The following is a 13,852-nucleotide window of genomic DNA, read 5'->3' on the forward strand; positions in this document are numbered from 1 at the left end:
CTTTGCAGAACACCTACGCTCGGTTCGCAATAAACAACTGCACCTCCCAGTCGCGAACCATTTCAACTCCCCCTCCCATTCCTCAGACGACATGTCCATCCTGGGCCTCCTGCAGTGCCACAACGATGCCACCCGAAGGTTGCAGGTACAGCAACTCATATTCCACTTGGGAACCCTGCAGCCCAATGGTATCAATGTGGATTTCACAAGCTTCAAAATCTCCCCTCCCCCACCGCATCCCAAAACCAGCCCAGCTCGTCCCTGCCTCCCTAACCTGTCCTTCCTCCCACCTATCCCCTCCTCCCACTTCAAGCCGCACCCCCATTTCCTACCTACTAACCTCATCCCGCCCCCTTGACATGTCCGTCCTCCCTGGACTGTCCTATCTCCTCCCTACCTCCCCACCTACACTCACCTTTACTGACTCCATCCCCGCCTCTTTGACCTGTCTGTTTCCTCTCCACCTATCTTCTCCTCTATCCATCTTCTATCCGCCTCCCCCTCTCTCCCTATTTATTTCAGAACCCCCTTCCCCTCCCCCATTTCTGCTGAAGGGTCTAGGCCCAAAACGTCAGCCTTCCAGTTACTACACCATCTGCGGTTGCATGTGAAGATGCTGTGGGAAGGTGTTGGGAGAGAAGGAGGAGGGAACCACAATGTCCCAGAGGGAATGGTTCCTGCGGAATGCTGACAAGGAAGGGGAAGGAATATCCTTACATCCTTTTACCGAAAAAAAGGATAAAGATAAGCTGAGCAACTACAGGTCAGTTTATCATCCATGTTACAAAATTTCTAGAAACAATAATATCGTCCAAAATTAACCAACATACAAGTTAAGTAAAGAAAGGGGTATCTTGTTAAACAATACACCTGTTACATACTCACTTGTTATACCACCCACATCTATTGTAGCCTCCATTATAACCCAAACATGTTACATTCCCATGTTATGGCCCTTTCAAGTAATATAACTCACCTTTTAAATACTTGCCTGTTCTACCCCTCCTTACCTATTCTCCCCATTATGATATTCCCTGTCTATTGTAGCTCCTTATCAACAACCACACCTTTACACTCCCTGCCTGTTAAACCCCCATTTTCTGTGATATCTTTTGGTTGCTAAATCCCTTGTCTATTATATACGTCAACTGCTATGCTCCTTGTCAGTAATGTCACCTACTTGTTACATTCCAATCCTAATATTGTCCCCACCTGTTCACACTCCTCACTTGTCTTACCTCTTCATCTGTTATACTCCTCATCTGTTATGCACTTTGCTCCATACTCGCCCTGCCTGTTATATCACCAACTGCCTGATGCACTGCCTTTGCCCTCTACATGTCTGACCTTACCTGTAACATCCATCTGTAATAGCTCTCGCCTGAAATAACGTTTCTTGTTATAAACCCACCTCATCTGCCTCATCCTTCAACTGTTCTGTGCCTGCTCCCCACCCGCTAAATATGTTTTGGTTTCAAAGTTTGAATCCATGGTATCACAGCCTCTTGGTTTCCTCCCTTTCTTGGTGCTTTTCAGCGATGAAACCAAATTCACTTTGAAAACCTTGTAAAACTTCCTAACGTCCAGTTCGGGTCTTCCTGAAACCAAACATTATGAACCTTGAGGAAACGTCAGAATAACAAAGACCTGTCTCACCTGACTTAGCCTGCAGCATTCCTCCATGTAGTCGTTCAGACTGTCGCTTGATGGTCGTCTTTTCAGTGTCTCTTGATTGAATGGGGTTTCACTTACATGTTTTCCTGCTCCGTTCAGTTTTGCTGAATTGGTGTCCGCAATGACGATTTCAACAAGCGAGACATGCCTGGGCTGGGTCACTTCCTCATTTATAACGGTCGGACTCTGATTCGTGTTTCTGCTGGGGTTGTTGGTCTTTTTCCAATTCGCAGTGGCCGTGGGTAGTTTCTTGACTTTCACTGGAGCATCCCTGGGCCTTGAGTCTTCTTTTGAACACTGGTCGGGGTTGTGACGGTCAGCTGTGAATGGACAATGCTGAACTCCCGGGGACGAGGACACAATGCTCAAAGCCATCCCAGAGTCACAGGACGACTCCCTCCGATGCACGACAAAGCTCTGTTCAGATCCCGAGGGGGTAGATGGAGAGTTCGTGCCGCTGGGCAGTTCAACCCCCGAGTCCTCAGATTCTGATTTATAGAGTTTCAGGATGGAGCAGTTGGACGGCTCGGCGACTGTAGCACACTCTGAGAAGGAGCTCTGGAATCCAGACTTCAATCGTTCTGCTTCCTCAGCTGGGTTGGTCTCAGGATTTCCTGTCTTGGCTGGGACTGGATGTGACAGGGTGTCCTCACTCTGTGAGCCATTCTGGAGGGGGGTCACTTTGGTCAGAACCACCTTCTTCTTGCACGACTCCTGTCTCACCACTAGAAACACAAAAGCCACAGGGTCATCAACTTCAAACGTACTCAGCTCACACAAAGCTATCAAAACTCAAACCCACTGCTGGCCATTCATGGAGTTTTACAGCACAGAAACAGACCCTTCGGTCCAATTTGTCCATGCTTGAACTCAGTATTCTAAAAGTGGAATTTGAATTCAATTGTAAACTGGAATTAAGAATGTACTGATGACCATGAAACCATTGTTGGTTGTCAGAAAAACCCATCTGGTTCACTAATGTCCTTTAGGGAAGGAAACTGCCATCCTTACCTGGTCTGGCCTACATGTGACTCCACATCAACAGCAATGTGGTGACTCTCAACTGCCCTCTGAAATGGCCTACAAAGCTACTCAGTTCAAAGGCAACTGGGGGTGGGCAATAAATGCTGGCCAGCCATCAATGCCCACATCCCATGAGTGAATTTAAAAAAAACTGGCTCTGGGTAATAGAACCAGTGCATGCACAATGGACTGAATGGCCTCCTTCTGCGCCATCACAATTCTTGATTCTGCCAGCCTGGTTAACAATGTTCAATGGCCCCCCACCCCACCCCATGGCCAATTGGAGGGCTGTTTCCTGGAGCAGTGGCCATAGCCGGGACTGCATCTGTGGTCACCGTGGAACCACTCCACACAGCTAATATGATCTGGTGTTTTGGGGGGTGCTGGAGTCAGTCAGACAGGCCTGGGTGAGGGCTATTGAGGGAGGGAGCGAGGGTTAGCTGCCTGCCACAGAGTGCTCAGTTGAGCGGGCCTCATCCCCTGGCCTGAACGGGGTAATGGGGCTCCCAGTGTTCCCCAGACAGTCTTCCCTCTGCCAACAATAATGTTAGCACTCACAGAAGGAGGACTATGATTGGCAACTTATGCAACTAATGGAGAGGAGGAAATACTGCCAGCTTCCCAGCTGCTGGTAAAAATGACATTTGAAGTTGAAGGGTGACCACCAGCCCTTTCCCACCTTTCCTTGCTGCTTTACGGGTCCTTTTGGTAAAGTTTGATCGTCTATGGTGGGGGCTAGGGGGTCAGGGGGATTTAAACAGAAAGATCCAGACAGGAAAGTCCATAACCCCCTGATTACCCCCAAGACTTCCTCAGAATGGAAAAGGTCAAGGTCATCCTTTTCACTCCTGGGCCTGTCCTAGTGTTCAGTGCCTCTGGGATCTCCCAAATACACCAATCAATAAACAATTGTTGTTTGTTCTAGTTTAGAAAAATCCATAGTCACTGTGACAGACTCAGGCAGTGCCCTCTACCCTGGCTACAGGTGGTGTAAGTCCCCCTTGGCTACAGACAGCGCTGTCCTCCTCAGCTACAGGCAGTACCATCTTGCCTCAGCTACAGACAGCACCATCTTCCCTCAGCTACAGGCAGCACCAATCTCTTGGCTACAGGAGGTGGTCCCCTCCTCAACTAGAGGCAGTGCTGTTCTCCTCCATTACAGACAGTACCATCTTCCCTCAGTTACAGGCATTGTTGTCCTCCTCAGCTGCAGGTGGTGCCAATCTCCTGGCTACAAGCAGCACAGTCCTTCTCACTTATAGGCATTGCCAAGTACCCTCCCTTGGCTGTAGGCATTGCTATCCTCCTCATGTACAGGCAATATCATTGTCCCTTGGCTACAAGCAGTGCCATCCTCTCAGTTACAGGCATTATCACTCTCTCTTGGCTACAGGCGGTGTTATCCTCCCTGTGTACAGGCAATGCTATCTCTTGACTATAGGCAGTGCCATCATTCCTGGTTACATATGATACATCACCAACCGCGCCCCCCCCCCCCCCCTTTCTCTAATGGGCAGATACTATAAGATCTAAAGGAAATGGAATGTTTATTGAAGAAGATTTGAGTACAGGAGTAGCAAAGTCTTGCTTCAATTGTATAGGAGCCTGGTTAGTCCGCACCTGGAATACTGTGTGCAGTTTTGGTCTCCTTATTTCAAAACGTTTTATTGCCAAAGAAAGAGTTCAGAAAAGGTTCCCCAGACTTGTTCCCAGTTTGGAGGGACTGTCCTATGAAGAGAGATTGAGTAAACTGGGCCTGTATTCTCCAGAGCTTTGAAGAATGAGAGGTGCTCTCAAAGAAACTTAAAAAATACCTAAAGAGATAGGATTGATACTGGTTAGATGGTTCCTCTGGTTGGGGAGTCTGGAACCCAGGGTATAATTTGGATGTGGAGAAATTTCGTTACTCGTGGGTTGTGAATGTTTGGAAGTCTCTAAGCCAGATGGCTGTGAAAGCTGAGGTGTTGAGTATGTTTAAAGTAGAGTGATAGATTTCTAGTCATTAATGGTATCAAGGGATATGGGGACAGTGTGGGGGGAGAAAAACATCAAAGTGGATAATCAGCAATGATCGTATTGAATGGATGGCCTAATCTTGTTCCTTAGACTTGGACCACCATCTACCTCTTGTGCTGGTTTCCAGTGCAGGGGTGAGAGGGCAGTGACTGAGCTATCATCCTTCACAACACGGTGGGTAATGAGGGTTGTGCTGGGAGTGGCCCCCAAATCGTGTTTTGCCTCATCCATGATTCCCATGACACCCGAATCATCAACATGATACAGACCTCAATTTTGCATCTTTATCCTTTCACTTGAACTTGCTTAGATAAAAGCTGGCAATAAGTACATATTCCCCAAGCCACACTTGCTCATCACATCCTGAGAACTAATCCCCAGTCAGTACCGTCATTCTTCTTCCCCTTAATCCATTTGCAATTCATATTTCACCTCTGTGCTCAAGAGTTGGGAACAACTCTTACGTGAAACCTCACTGATTTTTTACACATTTAAGGACAGACATAGTTAGTTTATATTGCTGTTATTTGGTCTAAAAAGCTCAGGGGCCAGAGAAGGGAATATTATTGTATCAAATCAACTCTTTGTAAGTAAGTTCACCTCTGAAACCAACTTTCGATACAGTCATTTTAGAAGCATCCCAGATAATCAATCCTTGGCTCATTCAGCAGGAAATGTTTGATCAATCTGTAACTCCCATTCCAAGCTGTCTTCTCTTCTGTTGGGACTCGGGGATCAATGAATTCTGAGATTAGCTGCATGGTCAATCCAACATTGCCCTGTCTGATATAGATGGCAGCACAGTCTATCAATGTTAAAATCATGACTGCACCTATGAATCTGGAGACAGAGTGAGAGAGAGAGAGAGAAAGCAAAAGCCAGGGCAGGTAAGAATTGAAAAGTAGCCTGTTAATTGGACAATCCAGGACTATAACATGCTCGAAGTTTGATCTTAACACGAATGTACTGTTAGCCGTTAATGCTGTATAAACCCAGGAGTCAGCAGTGCTAAAAAGTAAGCTTTGATTCATCATCTGATCAAATACTATCAGGATCAAAAATCTCTGGGATGGTTCTTTTCCTCATGGACCAGGTCAGGTGCTGAAAACTGAGGGGAAAGTTTCACACTTAAAAGCAAATAATAATTGCAACAAAACACACTTCAACTTCATACTGTGAGTGTCCCTAAACCCCAGGGACGACAGCAGTTCAAGAAGTCAGCTCACCTACTCCATAGCAGTTGAAGATCAGCAATAAATGTTGGCCAAGCTAGTAAAGCCCACATTCGATGAAGAAATAATATTTAAAAATTATAGGTACAGATGTGATATGTGTTGAGTGAGTGGGTAAACATCTAGCAGTGGGGTGTCATGTGTAAAGGTTATGCACATTGGAACTGTGGTACATTCAACAGGGGAAGGACTCTGATTAGTTAAGAGAGGGCTGGTGGACTCCTTTACAAATAGGGTTCAATCAGAGAGGTCAGTCCAGCTCACAAAGTAGCCCCTCCTGAGTAAAGTTTCTGAGGATAGTGGGGAGGACAGGTCACATTCCTGGGCAGCTTTAAAAGGCAGTGAGCACAGCCTGCTTTAACTGGCAGACTGGCTCCATTACAGTAAATCCCACTAAAGCACCACTACATAGAAAGCTCTTCTGCTTCCTACCTTTTTTCCAGGAACCTCCTGCTCCGAAGATGCCATTTCTCCCAAACATCATCTCTCAGGCAGCAGCTTCAAAACGTTTCGGTGGCTCTCTGCTTCAGTTTCCAATCCTCCCCTCACAATACAACCATGTCTGCTGACAATATCCTCAGATGTTTAAACTGGAGGCATTCCAATGCACTGCCTTGGCTGGATGAGATTTGCAACGAAGGAAGGAAGCTGGGTGTGAACAGAACTTAAACACTGGCTGCAGCTTCCAGTCATCCAGAAACCGCTGTGAGGAAGGCACAGCTCCCTGCTCGATAATGTGAGAGGGCTGGGAGAAGGAGGAGGATACCAGCTAATCAGCCCATCCCACAATCCTAAAACTGGACGGGCCAGTCTCAAGCAACCACTCACAGCCTTGCCTTAAGGGGAGGAGAAGATTTGCGGTCACTTAATGAATTCTGAAATAAATCAAAACCCTTCTCATAGCAAATCTGTTAATGCAGAGGAGGAGGTTCCAAGCTGCTCTCCTTGGAAATAGTGTGGATTCTTCTGTTTTCTTGTTTTTACCTCTTTGCCACAAGCAGGTGCTTTGAGAAGCAGCCCTAGAATTAGCACAACCCAGGATAGTTACCCCAGATTCTTGGCATCCATGAAAAGCTTCCTGCGGTATCTTTTAATACTTTGGATAATGAGTAACTTCATAACCATTGCACCGTCTATGGTGAGCACAGAGACAAGTGCTGAGACAGTTGGGCAGGAATGTGCCCTATCAGGCTGAGGCAGCTGGTATGTGATGTTAGTTAAATATTTCCTCAGATGTTTTCCTGACAGCCTCGTGCAAGGCAAGGATTGTGAAGTCAGCTCTTTTGAACAGATTTCCGGCAAAATTCAGCATTGTTTGTCGATCTGGCTGATTATGTGGTTATCCTGTCTATATCCAGCACTCCTGGGCCTGACTGTGATTCCTCACACTGCCTTTATAATGTGAGGCACAGAGATTAAGACGTAGGAGCAAGACAGGCCATTCAGTCTATCAAGTCTGCTCTGCCACACAATGAGATCATCACTGATCAGATTCCACTTTTCTGCCTTTTCCCTGTAACCCTCAATTCTGTTACAAGTTAAAAATCTTCTATCTCAGCCTTAAATATACTTAACAACACAGCCTGAACAGTCCTCAATGGTAAAGAATTCCACAGATTCACTTCCCTTACATGGAAGAAATTGCTCCTCACCTCTGTCCCAAGAGAGTGACTCTTGTTCTGAGATTATGCCCTCTGGTCATTGATTCTCCCATAGGGGAAACAACTTTTTTACATCCACCCTATCAAGTTCCCTAAGAATCTTACATGTTTTAATAAGTTCACCTCTTGTTCTTCTAAACTCCAATGACTACAGGCCTAACCTACTCAATCTCTCCTCATAAGAAAAGCCCTCCATACCTGACATTAACCTTCTGACCTTGTCTGCACTGCCTCCAATGCCAGTATATCTTTTCTTAGGCAAGGGGCCAAAAACTGTTCACAGATTCCAGGCATGGTCTAACTAGTGCTTTGTGTAGCTTTAACAAGGCTTCCCAGTTTTATAACCATACCCTTTGAAATAAAGGCCAACATTCAATTTCCCTTCTCTATTACCTGCTGAACTTGAATGCTAACTTCTTGTGATTATGCATGAGTCCTGTCAAATCCCTGAAGGCTGTAGCTTTCTGCAGTCTTTCCCTATTTAAATAAAATTCAGCTTCTCTATTTTTCCTGCCTGAATGCCTAACTTCACATGTTTCCAAATGTTTGCTTACTCTCTTAATCTGTCTATATTCCTCTGGAGGTTCTTTGTACCATCCTCACCACTTGCTTCCCTAGTTTTATGTTGTCTAAAACTGCTCTGCTATTACTTTTTCCAAATAACAGATGTTAAGCTAACTCGCCCATAGTTCCCAATTTTTTGTCTCCTTCCCTTTGTAAATAAGGGTGTTACATCAGCAGTTGTCCAGTCCTCTGGGAATTATCCAGAATTTAACTATTCTTGGAAGATTTTTACCAGTGCATTCACCTTCTTTGTAACAACTTCTAATTTCCAAGGATGCATCTCATCAAGTCCAAGGGACTTCAGCGCCATTAGTTTCCTTAGTACGTTTTTCTCTAGTAATAGTTACTGTATTTATTTCCTCTCTTCCTTTCATCCTTTCGTTATTTAATATTTTTGGAATGCTGTTAGTGACTTCTACTGTGAAGACTGTTGTATTTATTCCACTCCTCTGCCATTTCTTGGTTCCCCATTATTATTTCCCCAACCTTATTCTCTAAGGCGCCATGTTCACTTTTGCATTTCTCTTTCTTTTTAGATATTTAATGAGGCTCTTGCTGTCCATTTTGATTTTACTTGCAAATTCACCCTCAAAGTATATCTTTACCCGTTTTTATTTATTTATTGGTTGGTTTTGGTTTTTAAAACTTTTGTTGGTTTTAAAACTTTCTCAATTCCCTGGCTTACCACTAATCTTTGCCTTATTTTATGCTTTTTTTTGATACTATCTTTAACTTCCCTGAGAAATTCTGGTTGTCTTATTCCTCTCCTAGAATCTTTTCTTTTTTACTGGAATATACTTTTGTTTTGAGCTTTGGACCATTTTCTTAAATGTCTGCCATTGTTCCTTAATTATCCAGCTTGCTGCTAAACTCTTTCCCAGTCCACTCTAGCTAGCTTTCCCCTCATTCTTTTGTAAATACCCTTATTTAAGTTTAGCCGTGTTGTTTCTGACCGAGATTGCTCCCTGTCAAACTGAATGAGAAATTCTATTGTGTTATGATCATTGATTCACTGAGATCACTTATTAAACCTGTCTCATTAGTTCACCAGAACCAAAGCTTGAATCCCTGTTTGGATCCACAACACATTGTTTTAGAAGTTATCCTGAATACACTCTGATTTCTTTCTTGTGGCCAATCTGACTTTCTCAATTTGTATGAAGATCAAAGTCACCCCTAATTAATGTATTGCTATCTTTATATGCCCTTGTTATCTCCTGTTTTTTTTTCTCGCTGTCCCACTGTATAACTACTGTTTGGGGAGCTATAGACTACTTCCACCAACATCATCTTCTTGTTACTTGTTGCCTTGACCCATATGGATTCCCCATCTTCATTTCCAAGATCATTTTTTGCTATTGTACTTATTCCATCCTATACTAACAAAACTACCCTGTCATCTTTCCATTCTCAAATAAAGCAAACAACTGTGGATGCTGGAAATGTGAGACAAAAACAAGAAGAGCTGGAAAATCTCAGCAGGTCAGATTGCGTCCGTGGGGAGAAAACTGAGTTAACACTTTGAGTCCAGTGACCCTTCTTCAGAACTGATCCTTTTCTTCCTGCCTGTCCTTTCAAGTCATATATTCCTGAATATTTAGTTCCCAGCTTTCACCTCCTTGTAACCATATCTCTGTAATGGCTATAAGATCATAACCATTAACCTCTATTTGTGGCATTAAAGAATCTAATTTGTTCTGAACATCATGCAAATTTCAGTAAAGAGGCATTAATTTGCCCCTTTTATGTTTTCCTCATTTAACCTTATTTACAGCTGTTTTTCTATATTTGTATACTCTGTCCCTTCCTGTCACACTTTGGGTATCCTTTTTCCAAATAGCTGCCCTGTCATGCTGCCAAATGCTTTTCCTTTGTACGCCCACATTTCCGTTCTTCCAAACCCTCCCCTCTCTAATTGGTTTAAAGCCCTCTAGACAGCCCTGACACTAGTCTCAGCACAGTTCAAGTGGAGCCTGTCTCATCAGAACAGCTCCCCTCTATCCCAGTACTGCTACCAGTGCTCACAGACTGAAATCCATTCCACCCAAACCAATCTTTGAGCCATGCATTTAATTCCAGGACTTTGTTTGCGCTATGACAGTTTGCCCATGATTTGGGTAGTAATCTAAGGTTATTACTTTGGAGGTTTTGCTTTTTAATCTAGCTTCTAACTGTTCAAATCTCCTTTCTAATCCTAATACATTGGTACTAATGTGGATGAAGACAACTAGATCCTTAATCCCAAATTCCTCTCTAGCCATGAACTTTCTGCTGGGTGCTCCGGTTTCCTCCCATAGTCCAAAGATGTGCGGATTAGGAGGATTGGCCATATTAAATTTGCGCAGGCTAGGTGGATGATCCGTGGTAAATGTAACGGGGTTACGGGGATGGGGAAGCTGGTTCTGGGTGGGGTGCAGTTTGGAAGGTTGATGCAGACTCAATGGGCCAAATGGTCTCTTTCTGCACGGTAGGGATTGTACATTATAGCTGAGGAATTCATTTGGAATGGCAACGTTCTGGAGCTTGTTAAATTTAATAAGGAGGAGGTATTAGATATTTCAATGGGCATAAAGGTGCAAAATTCCCCAAGGCCCGTTAAGAAGTATCCCAGCTGCTATGGGAGGTAAGTGAGGAGATTGCTGGGGCCCTGGAGGAGATATTTAACATTTCACCGGCCACAGAAGTGGCAGGTGACTAGAGGATAGCTAATGCGACTCCTTTGTTCAAGAAGAGCAGCAGGTATAGGCCAGGTAATTACAGTCCAGTTAGTCAGATGTCAGTGGTAGGGAAATTATTGGAAAAGATTCTGAGGGATTGGATTAATTGACACTTGGTAATGTAGGGATTGATCGGGGTAGTCAGCACAGAGGGAGATCCTGTCTGACTAGTTTAATTGAGTTTTTTGAAAGATGACTAAATATATTGATGAAGTTGGTGCAGTTGATATGGTTTATGTGGACTTAAGGCCTTTGACAAGGTTCCACATGGAAGGCTGGTTCAAAAGGTAAGAGCCCATGGAATCCAAGGCAAGTTGGCAAACTGGGTCCAAAATTGGCTTTCAAATAGGATGTAAAGAGTGTTGATCGAAGGTTGTTTTTGTGATTGGAAACATGTGACCAGTGGTGTACCACAGGGATTGGTGCTGGGATCCTTGTTGTTTGTTATGTACATTAATGTCTTGGATGTGAATGTAGAAGGTATAATTAGTAAGCTTGCAGATGACCTGAAAACTAGTAGTGTTGTTAATAGTGAGGAGGATGGTCCCAGGCAAAAGTCTGATATTGATCAGCTGACAAATTGGGCAGAGCAAAGCAGGTGGAATTTAATCCTGAAAAGTGTTCGGTGATGCATTTTTGGAGGTCTAATAAGGGAAGGATATATAAAATGAATGGTAGGTCCCTAGGGAATACTGAGGAATAAAGGGACCTTGATATCCAAGTCCATAAATCCTGAAGCTGTCAGCACAGTAGACGGGGTGGTGAAGAAGGGAAAGGGTTGCTTGCCTTCATTAGCCAGATGTATAACATAGGAGCAAGGAAGTCTAGTTAAAATTTATAAAACATTGGTCAGGCCACAGTTGGAATACTGTATGTGTTTCTGGTCACCACATAATCGGAAGAACTTGATTGTGCTGGAGAGGATAGAGAGGAGATTCACCAGGATATTGTCTGGAATGGAAAGTCTCAGTTAAGAGGAGAGACTGCATAGACTGGGTTTGTTTTCATTGGAGCAGAGAGGGCTGAGGGGGTATCTGATTGAAATATACAAAATTATGACAGGCTTAGACAGGGTGGATCGTGAGAATGTGTCCAAGACCAGACGGCATAAGTTTAAGGTGAGGAGCCAGTGGTTTAGATCTGAGGAAATTTTTTTTTTCACCCAGAGGCTGGTAGGAATAAGGAATGTCCAGCTTGAGAGGGTTTTGGAAGGCAACATTTAAGAAGTAACTGCATAAATACTTAAAATGTGAGGGCACAGCAGGCTATGGACGAAGTACAGGTAAATGGGGTTAGTGTGGTTTGGTGTTTGTTGATTGGCGCAGACATGACGGTCTGAAGGGCCTTTTTCTAATCTGTCCAACTCTGTGACTCTATGACATATTAGTGTCCAGAAGTTTCCACATACTGCTGCAGCAGCACATCGTCACATCATTAATCATATTTGGTTTAATTTATAAAATAATTACTCTAGATTTTGCGCCGTTTAAAATTTATCATAAAAAGTCACCAGTACCAATCTTATACTTAACTATGTTACAGAGATAGTAGGAACTGCCGATGCTGGAGAATCTGAGATAACAAGGTGTAGAGCTGGCTGAACACAGCAGGCCAAGCAGCATCAGAGGAGCAGGAAAGCTGACGTTTCGGGTCAAGACCCAAAACATCAGCTTTCCTGCTCCTCTGATGCTACTTGGCCAGCTGTGTTTATCCAGCTCTACACCTTGTTATCTCTTATATTTAACTATGATGTAGAGTTGCTGGTGTTGGACTGGGGTGGACAAGGTCACAAGCTGGACAACACCAGGTTATAGTGCAACAGGTTTGGTTGAAATCACAAGCTTTCGGTTCAACCATGCAAAGTCAAGAATCTTGCAATCGGCTGCTAGCTATCAACGATGTACTCTGCACAAACAACCCAAAGATTGATCCATACATAGTTTATCATTTATTTGGACTCCCTTCTTATCCCAAAATCTGTATGTGTTGTGTAATTAATTCCACTCACATTTCATAACTCACACCTTTGTCAACTCAGGAAAACCTGGTTACATTGACTCCTTACACAACATAAATTAATTTGGCTTGTGGAGAAAGCTTTTCATAAATCAGTGCATCCTTTGTAAATTAACCTTGTAGCCACAAACAGAGATGCTGAGGGTGGTGGGTGAAGAAAGTAATTCACCCCCCATTAAATTACCTCAATGAGGTATCAACTATGAGCTTAGCGATTCAGGGTATCTCACCTAGAACTGTGATAACTTGGGGAACCTTGACCGGGTGGGGTCTGGGGAGAAATAGACAGCATTGACGGAGGAATGGATTAGAATGGAAGTAGAAGGACACAGAATCCGGGAATCATTCAGAATTGGCTGAGAGGTGGGAAAGACCAGATTGCTGGTTGTTTCTGATAAACTATTTCTTAACCAGAAATAGTTGGGGAAATCCAGTCACAAACATATTAAAATTGTACATTTTCAGCCAGCTTTTGATAAACAGCAGGATTAGTGGGGAAGTGCGATGTTTGGTGAAGGACAGGAACAAGGAAATCCTGGGTTTTACCTTGGAAAAGATTCAATGTTTTCCAGAACGGAATCCAGATAATCTCTGCTGGTCCAAACGGCCCCATTTCCGAGGGAGCTATCTTCACTCTGTTCAGTTTCAGAGCAGATGTTCGTGTTGTGGATAAGGAGAATTTGAAGAGACTGGGCAAAAACAGGAAGGGAGCTGAGGAGTTTGAAGGCGATGAGATGGTAAAATAGCGTGGGTTCTTATGAGATCGAGTGAGGGAAACACAATCACCGAGGGTACTCCCACTACGGAAAAGAAAACATTTCTGAAGCAAACAGTGTTAGTGCGAAAACAAGACCACGATTGTACGTATGAACACTCAAACTCTCCCTAATCTCTTCCCCTCGCTACATCATCAGTCATCGCCCCCAAACACAGCGTCTGTTACTGCCCA

General features: G+C 43.9%; 1 protein-coding gene across 3 annotated transcripts in view; it reads right to left on the bottom strand.

Annotated features, from left to right (window-relative positions):
* The window catches only part of si:ch211-250c4.3 (uncharacterized protein LOC100535981 homolog), a 55,623-nt gene extending 42,078 nt beyond the window's left edge, over positions 1-13,545 (bottom strand). The window contains exons 1-2 of one of the 3 annotated variants that reach the window (XM_048608944.1): positions 13,450-13,545; positions 1,657-2,399 (exon numbers count right to left, since the gene is read on the bottom strand). In XM_048608944.1, coding sequence (XP_048464901.1) covers positions 1,657-2,399; positions 13,450-13,516 — 810 coding nt within the window. In that variant the 5' untranslated portion in view covers positions 13,517-13,545. Of the gene's footprint in view, positions 1-1,656; positions 2,400-6,377; positions 6,665-13,449 lie in introns of those variants that run through there. The other 2 variants (XM_048608946.1, XM_048608945.1) reach the window with 2 other exon arrangements.
* Positions 13,546-13,852: the final 307 nt, after the last annotated feature.

Source organism: Rhincodon typus, chromosome 20 (genome assembly GCF_021869965.1).
Source record: "Rhincodon typus isolate 14 chromosome 20, sRhiTyp1.1, whole genome shotgun sequence".
NCBI classification, from domain to species: domain Eukaryota; kingdom Metazoa; phylum Chordata; class Chondrichthyes; order Orectolobiformes; family Rhincodontidae; genus Rhincodon; species Rhincodon typus.